We start from the raw sequence: 26182 nt of genomic DNA, 5'->3' as shown, positions 1-26182 counted from the left end.
TTTTTCTGCCTACGAGGCCTGGGATGTGAACCCATGATCTCCTTTAACACTGCTTCTACCAATCCCATGCCAAAAGGCATATAACAGAGACATATGCATTGCATTTGTCATTCCAGCAGATGACACATCACAAACATTTGTAGCAATGCATCTTTTCACTACAAATGTTTGCGATGCGCCATGTGTTGGAATGACAAAGACAAATAAAATGCATTTTATTACTATAGGCATTACAAAATGCATTCCAATAGATGTTAATGCTGAGGTCTACATTGATTACTTTGATTTCTAGCCCATCCTAGGTGGGTAGCACAGCTGGTATACGCTAAATCAGCAATGGAGAATAAGATGACTTAGCATATGCACCCAAAAGAAGAAAACATTAAAACAAATTTTTATTTGTCACATAAATTAAATGGCACAATGCCAACCTCCACCCTCAGCCTGCTGAGGAGACCCTGCAGTTGCTTTGGCCTCTCCTCGTGGCGCCCCCTGCAGGTAGTTAATCTCCCACCCTGCTCTCTGGCACAAGGAGATTCCGAGGGGCAGTGCCTGGGGGAACGAAAGCTTTAGAAATGCAAGACATGGACAACTGGGAGATTTCACCTTAAAATAGTTCCCAGTCCTACCTCCATTCCCACCATTACTCCGGTCTCATGGAGTGACCCACGCACCCTTGGCGATCACAACTTGTGTTTCCCCATCATCAAGGAAGCTGGCACAGGTAATTATGCACTGGAATGGAGATGGCGCCCGACAGTGCAATGCCCAGTGTGTCCGCCACGCTCGCCGCTCCCATTGCAAACTCTCGGCGGTCCTTTGTGCTCTGCTAGGAGAAAAGTGAAGCCAAATTAAACCCAATAATAAAAATGGACGAAAACCAATGAACAGTCTCTCGTACGAGTCCCCCTCCGCCTTACCTCCCCCAAACTCTACCCAGAACCCCTAGCTGTTGCTTAGCATCGCTTAAGCCAAGAAACAGCTCTGCCCTCGCCCAGCTTTTCACACAAAGCCCAATTACATGGCGAAGGCAGCTTGCACCTCCAACTCGTGTCTCGTTCATTGGCCGCGAAATGGCGCCGAGCGGAGGTCATCGATGGTGTTGTTTGTCGTGGCGTAACGGTGTGTAGTTGATTGGCCTATGCAATATGCTTCACCATTAGCAGATGTCCTTTCCTGTGAGTCATGGTGCGTGACTGTCGGCCATTGCGTGTTGCCTCACCGCTGCTTGCCATGAGAGAAACCCAAAGCCCGCCCACGTGGCCCAGGTAGCCTACAAGTCCAGTTCGTTGATTGTGTCACGTGTGTCACAACATTAGCTCTCGATTAAGACCCAGATTAAGGCTCAAGGTGCAGGATGTTTTTGGCATTTTTAGTGTCGTTAATGCCAACCAGGATAACAGAAAACGCGTCCCTCTCACCTCACGGCTGATGTTGTTGAAGGTGTTCACGTAGCCAGCACCTCCCAGGAGACCTTCATAGAAGATAATGATGAAGACGATGTAGACGCTGGGGATGAACTGATAGTACACAGCGAACAGCAGGAAGACCATGTTGACACACTGCAAGGGAGGAAGGAGAGAAGAGAGAGAATGGTCAACAGGTCAGCAAAGATGGACCCCAGCCATCGAGTCCATTCATCCATGCAAACAAACCTGCAGAAGAGCCAGCAGCCAGATTCGTCTAATCTGCACGCACATCAGCGACGATCTCGACACAAAGACTCCCGCCTGATAGAGCGTCTGATACCTGCGATAAAGAGAGTGTGAGCATGCAGGCCGAGGCGGGCGAGTAAAGGGCAGCGTGTGGGCAGAGACTCACCATCTGTACTGCTCTGAATGCCTCAGTGGCACTTGGGGAAAATACAGGAGCTCAAACTGCAAGAGCAAAAAAAGACAAGTGAGGCCGCCTGGAGACGCCTGCGGACCGCTGGACTGTCAGATGTGCATTCACGTCACTTACCAGGCACTGATTGATGAAGTATTCGGCAAAATAGACGACAGCCAGGGGAACGATGAACTTCAGCAGGCCCTGTGGAAGACAAGCCGGGCTCAGTGGGCTTAGAGAGCTCAGGGCAGGGGAAGGCGTGGACAACAAACAGTCGATCGGTGCGAGGAACGAACAAACTATGACGACAGCATTTTACAAGTATGCTAAAAATGAGTGGAAAACGTGTGAAGACGATTAACATGTAAGACGCGAGCGATCACCAAACATGAAGCGGGACGCGGGACTTTCAGTCATTGCATTTGTGACTTACAGGTAACGTCTCCGTGTCATGGAGTTGAATGTGCACCACGTGACAATGAGTGGGCCTCAAAGTGACGTGCGGTCCAACTTCACTGGTGACACAGTGTTGGGCTCGGCCCCCCAGTGACTCTACGTTGGATTAAAAGGGTTTGGCTGTATAAGTAGGTAGGTAGGTATGGGTGCGTACGCCGCTCAAAAACTTAACGGAACACTGAAATCCCACATCGGGTCTCAATGAACATTCAAATGGAAAATCTTTACTAATATGGAGGACTTCAAACTTGTATTAATGTAATCAGTCATTAAATTAAAAAGGACCATATTGTACTCACTAGCCTGCACTGACTTGGTGTAAGACGGCCATGATGAAGTGTACCCTTCCTCTATTTTGAGCAGTGTAATATATTATATATATATATATATTATATAAACTGCTCCAAAATTAAAGGAACACTTTGTAAACCCGTCAGATCTCAATGGGAAAAAATGCTGCTGGCTCTCTCTACTGCTATGGACTGATATGGTGATGTGTGAGGAACGGAAGGATGGAAATGAAAAGGATCAACCGATAGAGAGAGGGACACCCCGAAAATCAAAGGGAAAACATGATGGGGCAGGCAGATGAGTCCATTTGGCTGAAATTTCATTGTAGCAACTCCAAATCATGTATGGACCCCCCCCACTCCTGAAAACGTCCTAATGTGACAACCTATGGTGTCCTGGGGGATCTCCTCCCAGATCCGGACCAGGGCATCACTGAGCTCCTGGACAGGCTGAGGTGTCGGATGGACCCAAACATAATGTCCCATCCAGAGGTGTTCTATTGGATTGAGGTCAGGCAAGTGAGCGTGACCGGGTTTTTGGGGGATGCGGGGATGGGGCAGTCAATGGTATCAATTCCTTCATCCTCTCACCACATGAGGCCGGGCATTGTCGTGCACCAGGAGGAACTAGCATAGGGTCTGACAATGGCTCCAAGGATTTCATCCCAATAACTAATGGCAGTCAAGGTGCCCATTGTCTAGCCTGTAGAGATCTGTGCGTCCCTCCATGGCTATGCCTCCCCAGACTGACCATCACTGAGCCACCACCAAACCAGTCATGCTGAACGATGTGACAGGCAGCAGAACGTTCTCCACAGCTTCTCCATAACCTTTCACGTCTGTCACATGTGCTCAGGGTGAACCTGCTCTCATCTGTGAAAAGCACAGGGCGCCTGCCAGTGGTGGACCTGCCAATTCTGGTATTCTATGGCAAATGTCAATCGAGCTCCACGGTGCCCACTAGAAGACGCCGAGCCCTCAGGCCACACTCATGAAGTCTGTTTCTGATTGTTTGGTCAGAGACATTCACACCAGTGGCCTGCCAGCCGGAGGTCATTTTGTAGGCTCTGCCAGTGATCATCCTGTTCCTCCAGTGGGTCCTGCTGATGGGTTAAGGACCTTCTACGAGGGGTCCTGTCCAGCTCTCCTAGAGGAACTGCCTGTCTGTGTCCTGGAATCTCCTCCATGCCCTTGAGACTGTGTTGGGAGACACAGCAAACCTGGCAATGCCATCCTGGAGAAGTTGGACTATCTTTGTCAGCTCACTGACCGTAGTCAAATGCAAAATGAGTGACAAAACAGATGAGGAGGGGAAAATGTCAGTGTCCTCCACCAGTTAAACCATTCATTCCTGTTTTGGGGGTCGTCACATTGTTGCCCCTCTAGTGCACCAAAGCAGCTGAAACTGATGAACAAGCCCCTCTGCTACTTCACTGACCAGATCAATAGCTCAGAAGTGTCATTGACTTGATGCTATACAGTAATCCCTCCTCCATTGCGGGGGTTGCGTTCCAGAGCCACCCGCGAAATAGGAAAATCCGCGAAGTAGAAACCATATGTTTATATGGTTATTTTTATATTGTCATGCTTGAGTCACAGATTTGCGCAGAAACACAGGAGGTTGTAGAGAGACAGGAACGTTATTCAAACACTGCAAACAAACATTTGTCTCTTTTTCAAAAGTTTAAACTGTGCTCCATGACAAGACAGAGATGACAGTTCTGTCTCACAATTAAAAGAATGCAAACATATCTTCCTTTTCAAAGGAGTGCAAAGCAAGCAGTCAAAAAAAAAATCAATACGGCTTTTAAGTATGCGAAGCACCGCCGGTACAAAGCTGTTGAAGGCGGCAGCTCACACCCCCTCTGTCAGGAGCAGGAAGAGAGATAGCGAGAGACAGATAAAAAAAATCAATACGTGCCCTTTGAGCTTTTAAGTATGCGAAGCTCCGTGCAGCATGTCGCTTCACAAAGCAGCTGCACACAGCCCCCCTGCTCACACACCCCCTACGTCAGCGCAAGAGAGAGAGAGAGAGAGAGAGAGAAAGTAAGTTGGGTAGGTTCTCAGCCATCTGCCAATAGCGTCCCTTGTATGAAATCAACTGGGCAAACCAACTGAGGAAGCATGTACCAGAAATTAAAAGACCTATTGTCCGCAGAAACCCGCGAAGCAGCGAAAAATCCGCGATATATATTTAAATGTGCTTACATATAAAATCCGCGATGGAGTGAAGCCGCGAAAGGCGAAGCGCGATATAGTGAGGGATCACTGTACTCAGATTAGAAAGTGTGCCTTTCATTTTTTGGGCACTTATCTATATCTATCTCTCTATTATATCTCTATCTATCTATCTATATATATATTGTAGCCATGTGCGCCCAACTACGTTGCGCGTGTTAAAGTTGTCTGTGAAGGGCTCCCTGTTTAAACGCGGCTGTCAGTCGTGAACTGGGCCCTTCGTCGCACAGCATTATGATTTTTTTATAAGGGAAACAAAATTACAAAACAAAACCCTTGGACATTGATTTGATAGGAACGGCCTACTAGGAATCACTGTCCTAATAGTAATTATGTGGTGGTGGAGGAGCATTTCTGCTTCTCTCCGTTCACAGTCCGTCTCGTTTTCATGACGCTGTCGTTTCCTCTCACGATCTCTTCTCAACCTTTCTCCAATCTCACAAGTTGCTTTGTGGCAATCCAAAGAGTAAGGCAATATACACGGAGCAATGGTTATAAAAGGGAGACACACAGGTATCCAGGCTCTTTAAAGCATAGATAGGGATCACTTCACTGACATGTGAGCAAGCCACGGTACAACTGTGAGATGCGCAGCACTCGCCGGCTACAACGTAACAATAATAATTTCCGGAACGTGCTGTTATGTTGTCATTCATTTTACCCACTGTCTTTCTTTCATTCATATGTTACGTAGGCACGTACCTTTTATCTTCGGCAATCTCATTCTCTAACCAGGCCTCAGGAGCTAACCAGCGTAACACTGTCCACCACCCCTTTCGTTATTCCGGCACATTGTTGACATCCGTGAGTAACAACAACGTACTAAACTGGAAGGTGGTCTACGCATGCGTGGAATTCACGGACAAACAAAGCTCAAGTATCCAAATGAAGATTATATATAAAGATTGCTTAATTTAAAGCACAACAATTTGTTTAGTTTGAATGTCTGTGTTTTGAGGTGTGACTGGAGTACTACAGTCTTCAGTAGTATAAGCCTGGAGGAGAATCTTAATGCAATGCCTATGTTTTAGCTCAGGGGTAGGCAATGTCGGTCCTGGAGTGCCACAGTATGTGCAGGTTTTTGTTCCAACCCAGTTCCTTAACGAGAACTCAATTATTGCTGATGAAGCACATATTGCTTAAGTGACATTTTAATGCTTCATTTTAGTGGTCTCGCTTGTTAAGGTTCTCCAACCTTAATTGCTTATTTCAATCTTAAACTGCTGCATTCAGTGTTTTAATTGCTCCTTATTAGCAATAAGATGTAAAAGACAAAGCAGCCAGCAGTTCTCCAGCTAGCTTTTTTCCAATTACATCTGTGTGTGTTCATCATGCACGGTTTGATTTAATAAAACACTTAATAGAAAAATGTGACAGACTGAAAATGATCTGTTTTAGGCTTCAAATCATTTGGATGATATCCTTGGAAAGGAAAAAAATCTACAATATAAGAGCCTTACATTGCACAGACTAACAAGCCATAAAATTAAATAAGGTCTGAGATTGGCAATGATTGGTTTCTAATTAAGCAATTGGGTTGGAATGAAAACCTGTAGCCACTGCGGCTCACCAGGACCGACATTGCCTACCCCTGTTTTACATCTTATTGCTAATAAGGAGCAATTAAAACACTGAATGCAGCAGTTTAAGATTGAAATAAGCAATTAAGGTTGGAGAACCTTAACAAGCGAGACCACTAAAATGAAGCATTAAAATGTCACTTAAGCAATATGTGCTTCATCAGCAATAATTGAGTTCTCGTTAAGGAACTGGGTTGGAACAAAAACCTGCACATACTGTGGCACTCCAGGACCGACATTGCCTACCCCTGTTTTAGCTGTCTCTCTACTGCCATCTAGTGCTTCTTCTTCTAATTCATTCACGTACAAACAAAGATCAAGATCCAAATGAAGATTATACATATATATAATATATTCACGGCATTCGTAGTCTGTGTCACAATCTGATTGTATGGGTGGTTACCTACCAGGTAACGCTTGTGGTTGGCCTCTGGCGCTGACGTCCGAGGTTCGATTCCCGAGAGGGAGTGCAGTAGAGTGTTTACGCCTGATGAGCCCAGAATTAGGGTGAAAAACGTGTCGCGTACTCTTTGCATTATTTGACAGTAAACTATTTCAACCATATATATATATATATATATATATATATATATATATATATATATATATATATATATATATATAGGGAGAGAGGGAAATAAAACAAAAACAGCCAAGGCTCCTCCTGTGTTGGCATGACTGAGACAGAGAGAAGCTGCATTTTCATCGGTTCAGGTCGAAGAAGTCAATCTAATCTATTTGAGCAGCAGAGCATTAACAAGTATTTCGAAAAAGACGCTACGATGTGCAGAATTTATCATGAATATATGTTATTATTTGTTAAAAAAAAAGTTATACTGGTACCAACCAAAATGTTAAGAGTTTATACTAATCGTGTGATGTGGATTTTTGCCCCTACTGCCCACTCCTAGTCCAGGATCTACTCACCCTAATGATGGACAGTTTCTCAGTGAAGCTCAGGTCAACAGCCTCTCTGACGTCTGAAAAGAAATCCAGATCATCAGGTTACTCCCTCAAATCCCCTACATGTCTGCATTGTTCAGGATTACTTTCTGCTCTCCATTAAAAATGAGGGTACTGACTAGCAAATTAAGAAATGCCACCTTGTGCAAAGCCCTCCCCACATTCAGTTCTGCTTTGTTTGCCCTTCTCACCATTGTTGGGTTCCTCATCTTCCAGAAGAGGGCGTCTGACTTCGGAGGATCTGAAATAGCCGTCGTCCTTCTTCTTCCACTGTGGCAGAGAAGGTGGGCGCACCAGAAGACAAAAATAGCTGCCAAGGATAAAAAAAAAAAAAAAAGAGGGAGGCCATTGAGTGAGACAAAATCACCAGCTAAATTACGGCCCCCCAGGGTCAAGCCTGGTCACTTCATGTAAATCATGGCAGAGTAATACAAAGGGGAGTCTTTCCATCCATCCATCCATCCATTTTCCAACCTGCTGAATCCGAACACAGGGTCACAGGGGTCTGCTGGAGCCAATCCCAGCCAACACAGGGCACAAGGCAGGAACCAATCCCGGGCAGGGTGCCAACCCACCGCAGGACACACACAAACACACCCACACACCAAGCACACACTAGGGCCAATTTAGAATCACCAATCCACCTAACCTGCATGTCTTTGGACTGTGGGAGGAAACCGGAGCGCCCGGAGGAAACCCACGCAGACACGGGGAGAACATGCAAACTCCACGCAGGGAGGACCCGGGAAGCGAACTCAGGTCCCCAGATCACCCAACTGCGAGGCAGCAGCGCTACCCACTGCGCCACCGTGCCGCCCGGAGTCTTTCCAGCTGCCATCATTTTCTACCACACAGACTGCCTTCATGTCCTCCCTCACCACATCCACAAGCCTCCTCTCTGGCCTTCCTCTTTCCTGGTGGTTCCATCCTCCTCATTCTATGCCCCCTCATCTCCCCTCTGCATGTGCCAAACCATCTCACTCTCGCTTCTATCACCCAACTGTCATACCCGTGTTGTCCCTCTCATATACTCATCCCTAGTCTTGACTGCCCTCGTTACTCCGAGCGAAGATCGTAGCATCTTCAACTCCGCCACTACCAGCTCTGCCTAAATCCCCTACACCACTTGTTTTGACACATGGGCACCTTCCATTTCAGCTTTTTCTGGGGATAACATTGCAAGGATACACCGGGTGGACAGAATCAAAAAGAAAAAAAACGGCACAAAAAGGGGCTCACCTGGCCATCATAAGAGCAGGAACAATGAGCATCACCAGTAAGGTGTCCCGGGGTGACAAGCCTCCCTGTGTTAAGGCAGAGTAAGAGAGGGCCCCAAAAATTCCTGCACCACCAGTTCCTGAAGACCAACCGCCAATCACGGAGCTGAAAAGAAATCCAGTAGGTGAGAAAACACACTTTAGGGCACAAATAGTCGCACGGAGCACTTTTCCGATTCGGGATATGCAGGTACAAATTTGGGATTTGATTGACGTAAAATGCAACGAGGATGGGATACTCATACAATATACTACAGTTTTCTATTCACTTGTGTGAGTTCTCACATAAATACAGAAATAAATTCAAACAAATCCAACCACATGGCATGAAAATGTACTGTGATTTGGTCTTTCGTTAGGAAGCCACACCCCCCGGTGGCATTTGAAAGGTCATTGCAGAAGCCTTAGAAGTGCTGAGGTGAAATGAAGTGTTAATGAAATCTTTCCCATCCAATAAAATGGAGGGACTGCACGACTCTGATTAAACCATTTCATTTACTTAGTGGCCAGCAGGAGGCGGAAAGGGCACCAACCTGTCGAAGAAGGCGGTGAGGCTCAGAAAAGACAGTTCACCCAAGCCAGAGGAGATGCTAGCAAACACCACACCTGAAATAACAGAAGAACACAATGCTAGTGGGACCACCATCCACTCCCTTGGGCTATTCAGCTTTGTGACACACTTACCGAAGAGGCTCATCCATACGCCCGTGGAAAAGGAAACGATGAGGAAGCTGGCGGCGGCCGTGAAGATGCATATCAGCACCCGGAAACTGCAAAACAGACGCCGTCAGTACGATGGCCATTGGGTTCCCTCAGTGTCCGCCGAGGTCTTTACTCACCCGTATGGAATGAGGTGGATGTAAAAGGGGGCCGTGAACTTGATCACCAGGGTAGGGAGAATGTCAGCCAGCAGCACCGCCTGAAATCACACAAAGGCAGCATGGAAGGTCAGCAGAAGGGGCTCAGCGAGAGGAGAGGCTAGTAGAGGAGATGGACGGGTAGGGGGGCTTACCGCTGTAGACAGGCTGTTGCAGTCGTATCGGCTGCTGTTGCTGGAATTCCGTGTGGGGACAGGGGCCGGGGTCTAAAAGAGAGAAGATGTACATTCAGCAGATCAGAGGTTCAATGGTTTGAATAGTCTGGTCACCTCACGGACAGGACAAGTGGACAGAGAGGCCTGCTGAAGTGAAGCACGTGGAGATGACGCCAGACACAGAAGCGGGCAGACAGATGCACTTCAAATTGAGGACTTGAAGGCCACCCGGAACAGAACGGACTAGTGGACAGGTTAGTGTGGACAGTCAGGAGGACTAAAGTGAGCATGAAACACATTTCATCACCACAAGAATGGGATCAGTGGACTTACTGAGATGAAGCACGTTGAGGTAAAGATCGGACACAGAGAGAAGCAGACAGAAAGGGGAACTTTAAACTGAAGAATGGAAGAAGAGTGGAGAGGTTAGTGTGGGCAGTCTGGAGGGCAGAGCATAAAAACAGGACATGCACAGTTTCATGGACAAAGATGGATGCATGTGGAGATGAAGCTGAGCACAGAGAGAAGTAGACAGACAGAGGAACTTCAAACTGAGGAATGGAAGGTCACGGGAACAGACAGCTGAGTGGAGAGGTTAGTGTGGACAGTCTGGAGGACTGAAGTGAGCGTGAAAACAGGACATGCACAGTTTTATGGACAAAGATGGATGCATGCGGAGATGAAATTGGGCAAAGAGAGAAACAGACAGACAGAGGAACTTCAAACTGAGGAATGGTAGGCCATGGGAACAGACAGCTGAGAGGAGAGGTTAGTGTGGAAAGTCTGGAGGACCACAGTGAGCATGAAAACAGGACGTGCACAGTTTTATGGACAGAGATGGACACAAGCAGAGATGAAGATGGGCACAGGAAGCTGAACTTCCAACTGGGGAATAGGTGGCCAGCAGGAATTGACCAGAGCACAAGCTGAGTGGACAGATTGTTGTGTGCGGTCAGGAGCAGAGAGGAGTGATCTGATGGTCCACCAAATATCTTCTTAAACATAACCGACTGATGATGTTGTTGCCCGGGGTTGGCTGCTGCCATTTTTAACTGAGTAAGCCAGGGGTGTCCGACTCTGGTCTTGGTGGGCCGCAGGTTTTCATTCTCCCCCTTTTCCTAATCAATTTTCACTACTAATTAACTCCTTTACCCTTCATTTTAATCGCCCCGTTTTTAAGGATTCAGTCCTCTGAATTGATTCCTTTTTTCATTAAATGGCAGCCAAACAGAAATGAGATGTGAGACGAGGCAACAGATGACCAGATAAACTGGGGCTTCAAAGTCCAACCAGTTTCTTCACGAGAAGCCTATTCTTGCTGTTCATTAAAGCCGTTATTGAATATCAGGACTTGTTGCTGCTCTCATTCTGTTGATTTTCTGTTTATTCCTAAGACCATCGTCAAGATGTTTTGGTGACCTGAGCAGACCAATATGATCACCTTTCTTTATTTTCAGGTGATCTGCTCATTATGTGCCTCATTATTGTTTGGCTGCTCATTAAGGAAAAAGAAACAACTAAGGGGGTCCGAGTCCCGTCAGTTAAAACGAAGGCAAAAGAGCAGCAAAAACGGCTCACCAATTAAGAAGATGGCTAGAATGAAAACCTGCAGCCACTGCAGCCCACCAGCACCGGAGTTGGACACCTCTGGAGTAAGCCAACACTGGTGTTCTATGATTCATGTAATTCTCAGTTTGGCCACAAGGTGTCCTCATTGTTATCAGTTACACACTAACTTGTACAAAAGCACGTTGGTTAAACTTCTGCAAACACACAGATGGACGAATTGGCGGCCGTGAAGAAATCAATATTGCCAAGTTGGCAGTCCCTTGCTTTCAAATCAAATGAACAGAGTCCAAAAGATTTAGCAAAAGGCTTTTAGCGACAAAGCAAGAAGACTGTTGTAAAAGATCCACAAATGGCAAGCTCACATAGTCCACCTGAGTACGAACGTTACGCCAAAGCTGCTAGCACAAGTGTTAAGCACTCGTCTCACCAGATATCAATTATTGACACTTTTGATATCAAAAAAAAAATGCAGAATGTGCCTTTTTATTCAATTTAAGGGACCACACTGCAGTGGAGCCACCTAGGGTGACTGACAGGCTAAGTGACGTCAAATTAGCAAAGGAGAGGCAGGAGGACAGGAACACCAAAAAGCAGTCCTGACAGTCTAGTGCTGGGATAAAGACAGTCACACTTACACATAAGGGGAATGGGACCCTGAGAAAGGCCGATGTGGGCAGGTCACTGTGAACATACAGGATGGAGGTGACAGCCACAATGGGAGGTCCATGTGGACACCTGGGATGAACGGACAACTGCACAAGTCTCTTGAAACAGGTGCTTGTGGACATCTTACGGGAGGACCAGAACATTAAGAGACACGACTGCAGTGAGGACCACCAGAAGGACAGTCAGGCTATGTGACATTAATAAGACAAGGCCACTTAGGCAATGGGAGACCATTTAGGACATTTCAAGACATCTAGAGAGAAAGGAAATTTGGCAGAAAACCTGATGGCCCAGCGCTGAAAGACCAGAAGATAAGGACAGCCACATTGAGATGCTATGAAGGGTCCATGTGGGCAGGTTAGCGTGATCACACAGAATGGAGGTCCACACACACCTGGGAAGAATGGATCACGGAGAAACATTTTGACAAACAGGTGCTTATGGACATCTCAGCACAGACAGAAGGGAGGACCAGGATGTTAAGAGACACGACTGCAGTGAAGACAGCCAGAAAGACGGATAGGGTAAGAACTGCACATGTGGACGGACAGGAAGGAAGTGATGTCTTCACTTGGAAGATCTGAGACACTAAAAAAACAACCCCAAGAACGGGTCAGTGTGGCCACAAAGATGGGCCCACCTGGAGGGGCTGGAGAAACGGGCCACAGAGAGGCCAACTGCTTACAGGTTGCGTGCTGTTGCTGCCTGCCCCCTGCTTGCTCAGGATGTCGTGTGCGGCACTCAGCATGATGACGTAGGCGAAGTTGTTACACAGACCGAGAATCCTAAAAGAGGAAGAAGAAGAAGAAGAAGAGAGGAGCATAAGCAGAATGTCGTGGGGGTGGGGGAGCAGACTTACTACAGACTGGCATGGCGGGGTGAGGCTGCCACACATCCAGAAGCGGTTTCACTTACCAGAAGCCAGTCAAGTTCCTCCACTTGGTCACCCGCTCTGTAAGTAAAGACAAGAAATAAGAAAGTTGAAGTGACGTGGAAAAAAAACTGATTTGCATAAAAAATTGAGACAACAACAACAAAAAAAAGTGATCTGGAAATACAGGACCCCAACCCCACCCGACCCATCAACCCCATCAAGGTGCCCGGGCTCCAGCTGCCATTTTTAAACTTTATGTGATTCTAATCTGTTTGGACAGAAACTATGGAGGCAGAGTGGGAGGAACTTATGGACACCTCCCATGTCCCCAAGACCCCCCAACTCACAAAGTAAGTCTGAGCTACTAGTGAGTAAGAAGCCCTGCTGCTCACATTGATGTAACCAAAGCCTGGCACCCACACTTGGGGTAGGACTGAATTAGGGTCTCAGCGGAGTGAAATAAGTGCACCTTAGCCTTACGTATGTACCGTATATAAAGTTTAGTCTGACTTTCCTCACTTTAAACTTACTTTTTGATATAACCAAAGTCTGGTACACAGGGTCTAACAATTGAGACCACCAGGCACCCATACTAGAGGGGGAGCTTGAATTAGGGTCTCAGTGAGGTGAAGTAAGTGAAATTTAGTCTAACTTATTTAGGTTGGTTAGCTTTAGCTTAACTTGACTTTCCTCACACTGTAACCAAAGCCTGGCCTCCAAAGTTCAGCAGTAGAGACCACCAGGCACCCATACTGAATTGAGAGCTTGAATTAGGGTCTCAATGGGATGAAGTAAGTGCACTTTAGCCTAACATATTTATGTTAGTTAGACTAAGTTTAGCCTGACTTTCCTAACTTAAAACCTAACTTAATTATTGATGTAACCAAAGCCTGGCACTCAGGGTTAAGCATTTGGGGCCACCAGACACCCATATTAGGGGGAGGACTTGAATTAGGGTCTCAGTGGGTTGAAATGAGTGCTCTTTAGCCGGAGTTGTTTAACTAAGTTAGAATGAGTTTGCTCTGACTTTCCTCACTTTTAGCCCAGCTTGGTAACCAAAGCCTGGCACCCAGGGTTCAACATTTGGGCCCACCAGGCACTCATACTGAAGGGAGAGCTTGAATTAGGGTCTCAGTGGGTTGAAGTGGGTGCTCTTTAGCAGAACTTATTTAAGTTAGTCAGCTTAAATTTAGCCTGACTTTCCAAACTATAAACCTAAATTTAGCCTAACTAACCATATTGATGTAAGCACAGCCTGGCACCCAGGGTTCATCATTCAAGCCACCGGGTACCAATAGGGGAGGGGAGTCTCAATGGTGTGAAGTAAGTACACTTTAGATTAACTTATTTATGTAAGCTAGCCCAAATTTAGCCTGAGGTTCTTAACTTTTAAGTCTGTGATACAACCAAAGCCAGGCATGCAGGGTCCGGCATTTGGGGACATCAGGTGGCGATACTAGAAGGTCAAATTAAATGAGGGTCTAAACACAGTGAAGTAAGTGCACTTTAATCCAACCTATTTTTTACTCCACATCTTCGTGTGTTGGGAGTAACTGAGAAAATATCAGAAGTGGGCATTACCTGAAGGCTCCTGGATAGGCACACGGTGGAGTTCACCTTCATTATCTGAAAACACAAAGAAAGACAGAAGGGGGATTAGTGAAAAGCCAAGAGGGGATTTTCTTTATGTGTGTGTTTTGTTTTTAATCCTAAAATGGTTTAAGTGGCCAGATATGAGAATCTCTGTGTGTATGTGTGTGTGTGACGGCTCAAGGTTCTGGATCAGCTTGCATGTCTTGCAGACATATCCTTCAAGGAGGACTGACTGTGAATTTCCCATTGGGATTAATAAAGTATCTATCTATCTATCTATCTATGACTCGTCCGTGCCACCCACCAAAATGTCCAACATCCGACAGGACTTGCATTATTCTGGACTCAATAAGGCCAATGCATTCTGATCAGAATTGAGTTGTCAGCTTACCAGGGACACAGACTATTAAACTATGAAACCAAATGTCTTGTACCCGTCTTGGAAATAGCAACTGTAGGTGTTTGCGTTTGAAGAATGCTGAACTGGCATCTTGCCCAGGGTTGGGTCCAGACTGGCACTCAGTTCTGCCAGAATAACCCGGGACTACCTGCAAAGCTAAATTGGCATATACGAGTTTGACCGATCGACAATACACTGAGAACTCCATTAAACGTCCTTTCCATTCCCCCAATACATTGCGAATGCCCCTTGCCGCATCAGCACTTCAACTCACCACCACTGGAGAGCCTCGAGCGCGAGGAACGCTGAAACTACACGCTGATTGGGTAATCGAATTTGAGTGACACCGAATTCTTCCAATCGACGTTACGAGAGAGGCCACTTAAGTTTTGTCAACACAGCTCTTTTCGTGAAGCCGGTTTTACATTCACGTGATTGTTTTGTTTCACTCGTTTTTGATCGCGCAACACGGACACGAAACCCGACTTTCAATCACAGGTCAATTTAAAACACAGAAGCAGGACGAATATTTGCCTGGATTGGAAACCATTACGCTTCCAAAAATTTGAAACAGCTGTCAGAGTACCTGCGCACTAAACTACCATTAAATGCGTTTTTATTTAAAGCAAGAAGCAGATCAACTGAGGACTTTTTGCTCCGTTTAGAAAGTCGATCTCCATGTGATTTTCCCATTGGGATTAATAAAGTATCTATCTATCTATCTATCTATCTATCTATCTATCTATCTATCTATCTTCATAGTGTAAAACGCGGTTACTTGATTTTAAAGCGCCGTCTGGCTCGGCAGCGCAGTGTTTCCAGCCGGACACCTCAACACGGACACCTTCCCCGGACTCATTTCCATGACAACCTTACCTGAGTCAGTGTCCATTGCGGATGGCGAGTGATGCGGTGCAAGCCGGCGTGCGCACACCTCCTTGAACCCGTGCTCGCGCAGCTAATACTGATCACTCCGCTGCAGCTGACAGCTCACTTCCTTGTTTATGGCGGTAAAGGGAGGTGGTGCCCATGTGAAACCCGTCCCCGGGGGTTGGCGTAGAGACGTTCCGTGTCGCACCTGCGCACATCGTCGATGGAGCTGCGCTGTGAGAAGCAGGTGACGTGAAGAAAGTTAACAATGAGACGGTTATTATTATTATTATTATTATTATTATTATTATTATTATTATTAATATTATTATTATTAACTCGGTGCCATAGAAAGGGCAAAAAGAGACAATTAAAGACCTCAGACATCCCATACAGTCTTCTTCCTTCTGCTAAACGGTTACAGGGTCGCTGCAAAAATCAATCAATCGATCGATCAATCAATCAATCAATCAATCAATCAATCAATCATAAAGGAAAAAAAATCTAAGGAAGTGAAAAGATTTGTGAATTTCCCATCGGGATTAATAAAGTATCTATCTATCTATCTATCTATCTATCTATCTATCTATCTATCTATCTATCTATCTATCTATCTATCTAAGATTTCACATCAAGCCATTCAGTCTTGTTTTCTTTATTTTATGATTTATTTACTTATCCAGACATTTGTATTTATTAAGCTTATTTTGATGTACTGTATTTTGCAAAGCGCTTTGGCAGATTTTTATTTACTTGCTGAATAAAAGCAAAACAACTACGTGTGAGTGTTAAGATCGTGAAACACATTTTGTGAGATCCTCAAATCACTTGGTGTAGAATTTCCTGTCCTGGCAGTGGGGATGCATTTGAGAAATCTGAAAATGGACCGGAAACTCATTTGAGATTTCTGGAGTGTATCTGAGAAATCGTGAATTATACTGTAGAGATCTGAAAATGCTATTCAGATACCTTGAAATAAGTTCGTTTCTTTTTAAAGATCTGTTCAAATGCATTTGAGAGATCTTGAAATACATTTGTATGCACCTGCAATGGATCAGCGACCCGTTTTAAGATGTCATGAAATGCATTTGAGTCACCTAATAATGGGCAGGAAGCTATTTTGAGTTCTCTGCACATGTATCTTGTACTGTGGATATCTGAGAAATCTTGAAATGTGTTAATGTATTCTGTAAAGGCCAAGATGGATAGACTGGCATCCTGACCAGGAGGGAGGATGGTTCCTTACCTGGACAAGGAGGCCTCAGGTGGATGGACAGACATCACATCTGAATTTGTCTGCAGTACTTTTCCTGGCTGGGAAAAAATGGACGGACAGGGGAAGGGCGGTCTCTGGGGTCTATTTAATCCTCCACTACGCTAGGTGGCAGCTTCCCTCGGGTGGAGTTTTCATTCATGCTCTTGCAAGGCACCTTGGGAAATGTAGTCTTGGTGACTAGCCCTGTTGGAGTGTGTGGGTTCCACCAGAGGGGAGGCTGTAAGAAAGGCACATACCTGGGAAGAAGTTCCACTTGACCTGGAAGTGCTGCCAGGCTGTAGTCGTTTGACACCAGAAGTTCTCCCGGGTCTGGCATAAAGGAAGCCACCCGGCCTCAAACAGGTGAGTTGAGTCGGGAGGAGGTGAGGAGATACGGAGGGTTTGTTGTGGAGAGAAGTCTGCGTGTTCGTGACTCGTGTGAGGTATTTTTGTCAAATAAACCTCACTTTATCGAAGCTCTTCACTGTGTGGCTGCACTTGTGTCAGGAGTCGGTGGCTCTGGGCGCCTCCTAGTGTCCACACATAACTAAACATGTCACAAATGTCTGCATTTGTGATATCTACAATGTAATAAAACACTAAGATCTGTGTGTGTGTGTCTGTCCAGTCCCTCGATGCAATCTGATTGGTCAGTAAGGCTTTGGTGATACGATTGAAAGAGCAAGTGTGAGCCAGCAGTAGCAGTTAATGGCCTTTAGAAGATTCATTTGTATTTCTCTTTCACGCGTTTTCTTCCTTTTTTCTGTCCCAGCGCAGCTCTGTTTTTGCTGCTCCAGTAATTCACGTCTCCGTCCCCCTGCTGATGCTCACCTGCGTGGTTCCCCTCCGGTCCGAGTCATTGCATCTTTTTCCAAGGGAAGTTTGCTGCTTCGTCTTTTCTACAGCAGGTGGTCCACTCCGTCCATTCATTTGACAGCTCAAGTCCTGGGCTTGCGGACGGGCCAAGTGATGCCAGCGACTCCCAGATGCTGCTCTTTGGTTTACTGTTCTGAGCAGGAAGTCGGTCTTCTGTGTCCAGCACTCCGACCAGTTGCTTTGCTGAGCCGTGCTGTCAGCTTTGTTGTGGCTTTCAGAATTTTCTGCGTCCACATCGTGATGAACAGAGACAGGGGATGGGGTAAGCAATCTCTGAGGTTTGTGGTTGCATTGCAGCTTGGCTTTGCTTCGTATGCCATCTTTCATTTTTTTCAATCACGAGAGCTTGGTTTCTGTATGCAGAAGTTCCCAGTAGATGGCTAATTACTGTACATACGCAACAGCTCTACGTAGTGAACAGATAACTCCGCCCATACTGTATATGAAACAGACCGATCTGATCTCGTCAGGCTTTCACTGTAATCACCGTCCTCCATCCTCCAGTCTGTGAGCTGATGTGCTATTTCAAGGTTGATGATTGTGATCCATGGATCTGGCACACAAGAAACTACAAGATTTAAAACTGCAAGGTGGCGGAGCAGCACCGGCGGACCACAGGATTGTAGGGGGCTAAACAAAGGGGCGCTATGAGGGGTGAGAAAATACTGAAATGAAAATCTGAGAACGTGTTTTCAACTGCTCTCACCCAATTCACACACACATACAGTCATATGCAAAAGTTTGGGACCCCCTCTCAGCCTGCATGATAATTGACTCTCCTTTCAACAGTAAAGATAACAGTGGTATGTCTTTCATTTCCTAGGAGTACTGCGGTGTTTTCCGAACAAAGATTTTTAGTGACGCAGTATTTAGTTGTATGAAATGAAATCAAATGTGAAAAACTGGCTGTGCACAAATGTGGGTCCCCTTGTCATTGTGCTGATTTGAATGCCTGTCACTGCTCAATGCTGATTGGTTGATGAGCTCGTTAAGCCTTGAACTTCATAGACAGGTGTGTCCATCATGAGATATAAAGGTATTTAAGGTGGTCAATTACAAGTTGGGCTTCCTTCACTTTGACTCTCCTCTGAAGAGTGACAGAATGGGATCCTCAAAGCAACTCTCAAAAGATCTGAAAACAAAGATTGTTGAGTCTCCTGGTTTAGGGGAAGGCTACAAAAAGCAATCTTAGAGGTTTAAACTGTCAGTTTCTGTAACTGTAAGGAATGGAATCAGGAAATGGAAGGCCACAGGCACAGTTGCTGTTAAACCAGCAGGTCTGGCAGGCCAAGAGAAATACAGGAGCGGCATATGAGCAGGATTGTGAGAATGGTGACAGACAACCCACAGATCACCTCCAAAGACCTGCAAGAACATCTTGCTGCAGATGGTGTATCTGTACATCGTTCTACAATTCACCGCAATTTACACAAAGAACATCTGTATGGCAGGGTGATGAGAAAGAAGCCCTTTCTGCACTCACACCACAAACAGAGTCGCTTGTTGTATGCCAATGCTCATTTAGACAAGCCAGATTCATTTTGGAACAAAGTGCTTTGGATGGATGGGCCTGGGAGGTATTCTCTTCCATTACTATGTCCTCCTGGCCAGATGCTCAACCATTGATGACCCTCCAGTTTAAAAGCTACCTGGTGGGTAAGGAACCATCCATATATACTTTGTGCGAACGTTTGTATACTTTATAAACATATATTTTGTGTGTATGTGTTTGTATGCGTGTAATGTTGTCTTTGTTTTATTGTCACATGTTCTGACAGGTATCAGCAAGAGTGACAGGGAAGGTCTACAGGACGGTAGTGAGACCAGCTTTGTTATATGAGCTGGTGATGGTGGCACAGGAGACAGAGCTGGAGGTGGCAGAGTTAAAGATGTTAAGATTTGCATTGGGTGTGATGAGGATGGACAGGATTAGAAATGAGAACATTAGAGGGTCAGCTCAGGTGGGACGGTTGGGGGACAAAGTCAGAGAAGCGAGATTGCGTTGGTTTGGACATGTGTAGAGGAAAGATGAGGGGTATAATGAGAGAAGTGTACTAAGGATAGAGCTACTTGGGAAGAGGAAAAGAGGAAGGCCTAAGAGAAGGTTTATGGATGTGGTGAGAAAAGACATACAGGTGATGAGTGTGACAGAACAAGATGACGAGGACAGAAAGAGATGGAAGAAGATGATCCGCTGTGGTGACTCCTAATGGGAGCAGCCGAAAGAAGAAGAAGAAGTTCTGAGGAGAGATGCTGAGACAACTTTGTAACATGCACTCATAAACATACACATACAGTGCATCCGGAAAGTATTCCCAGCACATCACTTTATCCACATTTTGTTATGTTACAGCCTTATTCCAAAATGGATTAAATTCATTTTTTTCCTCAGAATTCTACACACAACACCCCATAATGACAACGTGAATAAAAGTTTACTTGAGGTTTTTGCAAGTTTATTAAAAATAAAAAAACTGACAAATCCCATGTCCATAAGTATTCACAGCCTTTGCTCAATACTTTGTTGATGTCCGTTTGGCAGCAATTCCAGCCTCAAGTCTTGTTGAATATGATGCCACAAGCTTGGCACACCTATCCTTGGCCAGTGTCGCCCATTCCTCTTTGCAGCACCTCTCAAGCTCCATCAGGTTGGATGGGAAGCGTCGGTGCACAGCCATTTTAAGATCTCTCCAGAGATGTTCAATCAGATTCAAGTCTGGGCTCTGGCTGGGCCACTCAAGGACATTCACAGAGTTGTCCTGAAGCCACTCCTTTGATATCTTGGCTGTGTGCTTAGGGTCGTTGTCCTGCTGAAAGATGAACTGTCGCCCCAGTCTGAGGTCAAGAGCGCTCTGGAGCAGGTTTTCATCCAGGATGTCTCTGTACATTGCTGCAGTCATCTTTCCCTTTATCCTGACTAGTCTCCCATCCCCACAGCATGATGCTGCCACCACCATGCTTCACTGTAGGGATGGTATTGGCCTGGTGATGAGCGGTGCCTGGTTTCCTCCAAACATGACGCCTGGCATTCACACCAAAGAGTTCAATCTTTGTCTCATCAGACCAGAGAATTTTCTTTCCCATGGTCTGAGAGTCCTTCAGGTGCCTTTTGTCAAACTCTAGGCAGGCTGCCATGTGCCTTTTACTAAGGAGTGGCTTCCGTCTGGCCACTCTACCATACAGGCCTGATTGGTGGATTGCTGCAGAGATGGTTGTCCTTCTGGAAGGTTCTCCTCTCTCCATAGAGGACCTCTGGAGCTCTGACAGAGTGACCATCGGGTTCTTGGTCACCTCCCTGACTAAGGCCCTTCTCCCCCGATCACTCAGTTTAAATGGCCGGCCAGCTCTAGGAAGAGTCTTGGTGGTTTCGAACTTCTTCCACTTATGGATGATGGAGGCCACTGTGCTCATTGGGACCTTCAAAGCAGCAGAAATTTTTCTGTAACCTTCCCCAGATTTGTGCCTTGAGACAATCCTGTCTCGGAGGTCTACAGACAATTCCTTTGACTTCATGCTTGGTTTGTGCTCTGACATGAACTGTCAACTGTGGGACCTTCTATAGACAGGTGTGTGCCTTTCCAAATCAGGTCCAGTCAACTGAATTTACCACAGGTGGACTCCAATGAAGCTGCAGAAACATCTCAAGGATGATCAGGGGAAACAGGATGCACCGGAGCTCAATTGTGAGCTTCATGACAAAGGCTGTGAATACTTATGGACATGTGCTTTCTCAGTTTTTTTATTTTTAATAAATTTGCAAAAACCTCAAGTAAACTTTTTTACGTTGTCATTATGGGGTGTTGTGTGTAGAATTCTGAGGAAAAAAATGAATTTAATCCATTTTGGAATAAGGCTGTAACATAAGAAAATGTGGAAAAAGTGATGCGCTGGGAATACTTTCCGGATGCACTGTAAGTGCATTTGTTATACTAATTAGGTTCTTGCACGGTGCCTGACAATCACGTAGCAACTTTCACAGCTGTCGCCATTTCCAGGTACAGAACAGTCCTTGCCATATTTCAATAATCTGAACTCTGCTTGGGCAGTGGTATATTTATGATCACATAGCGTGTTGGTGGTCGAGACAGTCATTTTAGACACATGCTGTAATTATACAGCTGCAGCACCGGCGGGTGAAGGGTCTCATTCAGGGTCACACAATGAGTCACCGGGGCTTTACGCTGTCACACTTACTACAAGTTAGTGCCGTTAAATCTCAAAGGGTAAATGTGAAGACTAAAACTCTTAGGGTGGGTGACGTGTGTCATGATATAAAAGGTCCTTTACTGCACTGCTTGACTCAATCAATGCACATGGGGGAAAAAGCAGGCTGTGGGTGCCACCACTAAGATAAAAGGATATCCAGAGCTGCATGGGAAGGCTGCACACAACTCAGACGTGTCAGGGGACATACTGGAGAGCCGGCTGCTGATCGAATGTCCCCAGCTGGGTTGAGCCAATCAGCTTAACAGATCAAATGTCCCCCAGCCGGGTTCAGCCAATCAGCTTATCTGCACTTCATACTGCCACCTACAGGCTGGGCAGACTGCACATGGTGACCATGGAGTAGGACCCCCCACGTCCTCTTGTTCCCCATCACCATTTGATAGGCAGACCACATCTCTGCATCTTCAAGCTATTTGTGTGCCCTTTAGATATTTTGTGTGTCCGTTTGTACACTTGTCACATATTCGGTCCTCTTTATCACCTGTCTATCTGTCCATCTGTACACCTGTCACCTGTGCTGTCCTCCTTGTCACTTTTCTGTCCTTCTGTCTGAACACTCCAGATATGCTGTTCACTTTGTCACTCTTTGTAACTCTTCATCTATGCACTCTTTAGATATTCTGTCCTCTTTATTAACCCTTCCATCTGTCCACCTGTCACATATTCTGACTTCCTTGTCACCTGTCTGTCCATCTGTACACCTATCACATAGTCTGTCCCTCATGTCACCTGTCTGTCTGTCCATTTGTCACATTCTCTGTCCCCTTTGTCATCCCGTGTCTGTGTGTCCTTCTGTGCTCTTTACTCTCTGCACATATTTTCTCCTCTGTTTGTCACCTTACCTCCTGTCCTTCTGTATGTTCTTTGGCTATTCTGTCCCCTTTTGTCACCCTCAATGTGTCTGTCTGTCAGATATTCTGCCCAGCCTCACCTCAGTTGTTGTTAATGGCGTCACACTCCCTCTCTCTCTCACACACACACACACACACACACACACACACACGCACACGCACACACACACACACACACACACGCACACACACATACACACATTGGAGTAGCAGCAGCCCTGAGTCACCCTTGGCACCCAGTGGCCAGCTGCTTTGCTAAATTCACTGTCACGGAAATTTATCTTTAGCAGAGTAACTCTTCCTGGTTATAAAGTGTGTGCATGTGTGCGTCGTCATTGCAGACCCCCACACAGAAACCAAAGCAAGTTAGGAGATCAAGAGAAGCACAGGCAGCAACACAATAAGAGAAATTAAAAGGACAAAGAGGACACCAGTGAGGACAAACACACAACGAGAGGGGGACAAACATCGAGAGGCATGACAATGACAAGAGAAACACACACAGAGGTCAGAAAAGCACAGAAAACAAAAGTAATTCACACTGACAGACGCGTGACATCACACACACACATACGCAGACTCACAGAGCAACAAGCCGATGTGGGCAGACATGTTGAGAAGGAAGGAAAACTGGGCAAAGCAAATCAGCCACACTGGTGCAAGGGAGGAAATCCGAACAAAGAAAGACAAACAAAGAGAAAACCACACGAATACACAAACGGGCAGGAGGGGATCAAAGCACAAGGAACCCTCGCGGCAGATGAATGTAAACTCTGAAGATAATTTTAAAAAGCCTCAGACACACACAGACACACACGGGACAGCAAAACCACATGACATGAACAACACAACAATGCACGTCTGCAGACAATTCCACACACAAGTCCCAAGAAGTAAAAAAAGGGAGAGGAAGACACACAAACCCACACTCAGGAAACAGCCAAGACGTCATTGTGACTTAGGAGTCCAATAGCATGTAAACCCCAGAAATGCCCACTGGTTTGGCGTCAAACCCAGTTTAATGAGAAAAGGCAATCAGGGAACTTTATAAAACACAAACAGGGAAGCTCCATGGGAGACAAAAGGCAGAAAAGGACTTGCTGAGACAATGAGGCAAACCGAAGCAAAAAAAAAAACACAAATCCAAAGCGAGGTCCAAACACAGGGCTGAAGGTCAAAAATGCAGAAATATCAAAAAAGTACAGCAGAAACTCACTAAGGGCATTCATAATGAACCACCCGGGACTGTGGGGGACCCCCTGGATTTATGGGGTAGCTGTGATTGACACGCATGGACCCTAACACAGGCAGCTTACAGGCGAGACCAAAAACAAAGAACAATGCAAGTAATCAACAAACGCAACACAAACTTAAACACATGGCACAAAAAGGACATGAAAGAAGACTTGGGACCCCAGCCAGGGGAGGAACTCCGACTGACAACAACGGGACACAGACTCGTGCGCAGACAAACATATGGAGTGATGGACGACACACGTGGGTGGGTGTCCTGGCCAGGATGGGGTCAGATTCCGTACCTGGATGGGAGGCCAGCCCTTCAGTGGCACAAGAAACAAAGTGAAGATTGTCCTGCCTCATGATGGGCAGAGGATGCCAACATGGCAGGAGGTACACTGAGCATCTCGGCAGGGTTGGACCAAGGAACGATACCAGGCCTGGGGGGTACAATGTAGTGGAAGGTGAGGGGGGGGGACAACCTTTCAGGATTGTCGTCTCCCCCAACACGCTAGGTGGCAGCCTCCCTGGGTGACACTATGTGTACAGACACCTGCAAGGCATGCTGGGAACTGTAGTCCTGTAGGGCAGCGTTGTCGGGTTCCATAGTGACCAGGAAGTGCTTCCACTGGGCTGTGCCTTAGCACTGGAAATACCCCAGGGACGAAATCTAAGAAAAATCACTCAGGCAAGTTGGAGGTGGAAGAAAGACAAAGCTTACCTGGAGGAGTGGAAGGAGAGAAGAACAAGAGCAGGCGAGGAATCACATTGTAATTGTGCTTATTAAAGACACATTTTTGTTAGGTATTTGTCCAAATGAACCTTTGTATTGTACCCGGACTTGTGTCTATGCAGTTGTGTCTGAGTTTTAGGGTGCTGCAGCGCCCTCTAGTGGACCCAGCCCATCCATTTTCTATACCTGCTTATGCAGGGCAGGTTCGTGTGGGCAGCCGGAGCCTAACCCAGCAAGCATCTGGTGCAGGGCAGGAACAACACTGGACATGACATCAGCTCATAGGCAGAGTGAACACACTCACACACATACATGCATGCACATTCAGGCACACAAATGCAGACACACACATGCACACAGGAGCCATCTGTTGGAATGACAAGAAATGGTTGTGATGCGCCACCTATTGGAATGACAGAGTCAGAGCAACCAGACGGACACCCAGACAAACACCCTGATGCTTATCCTATTATGAAGGTGGATACGTGGCACATGCAAAACAGACACAGTTACACATACAAGACATTTTGAGATTACGTAAGTTTAATTAGTTAGCTGCACAAACAACATGACACCAATATTACAATACAACCTCATGATTAATATTATCAGAGACAATGAGCTGCCCTAACATTAAGCTGCGACACGACACAATAAGTTGCACAAAAGTATTCAAGTGCCACACCAAACAAGTACAGATAGTCGGAGCCTCGACTGCCACCCCTGCACACACCCACTGCTGACTCTCACACAAAGGTCCCGGACCACCCAACCTGCAAATCTTTGCTGGGGTACTTTGTGTGACCGGGATTACAAAACACACACATTTAGGGCACAGAGAGAACATGCAAACACCACACAGACAACAATGGGGGTGACACTCAGTCAAAGGAGAGCCACCAGTCCCACCCACCAAAGTGCCCCAATGTGACAAAGTAACACCAGCCAGCCAATCAGGAGTGCAGCACACTTGAAATGGAAGTTGAGTGCAAAGCAGATGCAGACACAGAGAGTCAGTCAATCAGAGAACTGTGCAAACACAAGGTGGGATACGCAAAGCGAGGACCACCGCCACTTGTCACATCTAACAGGCCTGAAATAATCAAAAGCACAAAGTTACAGAGAGTTAGTGACAGGAAGCGCACCAAGCTTCACACACACACACACACACACACACACACACACACAAGTTTTTATCTGATGCCGAGCAAAACATTAACACACACACACACACATTGCGTATAATCCTCACACACTGGAGCAGCGATACAAAGTTAAAAGCAAGTATAAGAAAAAGTGCCATGACAGGCGAGCCCAGAGACACACACAGACTCACACACATTGGGCAATTTCACAAAAACGTGAGCA

At 46.1% G+C, this 26182-nt stretch overlaps 1 protein-coding gene across 2 annotated transcripts; it reads right to left on the bottom strand.

Moving 5' to 3' along the window:
• Window positions 1-382: 382 nt before the first annotated feature.
• Window positions 383-15808, bottom strand: cln3 (CLN3 lysosomal/endosomal transmembrane protein, battenin). Of its 2 annotated transcripts, none has more exons than XM_028814900.2 (16): window positions 15643-15808; window positions 14355-14399; window positions 12815-12851; window positions 12585-12684; window positions 9644-9715; window positions 9471-9550; window positions 9316-9401; window positions 9165-9237; window positions 8594-8737; window positions 7546-7664; window positions 7319-7371; window positions 1963-2031; window positions 1822-1877; window positions 1656-1749; window positions 1422-1562; window positions 383-829 (listed from the first exon to the last, which is right to left on the bottom strand). In XM_028814900.2, exons 1-16 carry the CDS (start codon window positions 15656-15658, stop codon window positions 707-709), a joined length of 1308 nt encoding a protein of 435 aa, XP_028670733.1. In that variant the 5' UTR covers window positions 15659-15808; the 3' UTR covers window positions 383-706. The 2 variants fall into 2 exon arrangements, with proteins under 2 accessions (XP_028670733.1, XP_028670734.1); XM_028814901.2 differs by having other exon boundaries at window positions 383-826; window positions 15643-15807.
• Between the last annotated feature and the right edge of the window lie 10374 nt (window positions 15809-26182).

The sequence above is a fragment of the Erpetoichthys calabaricus genome, chromosome 12, assembly GCF_900747795.2.
Source record: "Erpetoichthys calabaricus chromosome 12, fErpCal1.3, whole genome shotgun sequence".
Taxonomy (NCBI): Eukaryota; Metazoa; Chordata; class Cladistia; order Polypteriformes; family Polypteridae; genus Erpetoichthys; species Erpetoichthys calabaricus.
The sequence above is the reverse complement of the archived record's forward strand: the minus strand, read 5'-3'. Positions and strand labels throughout refer to the sequence as shown.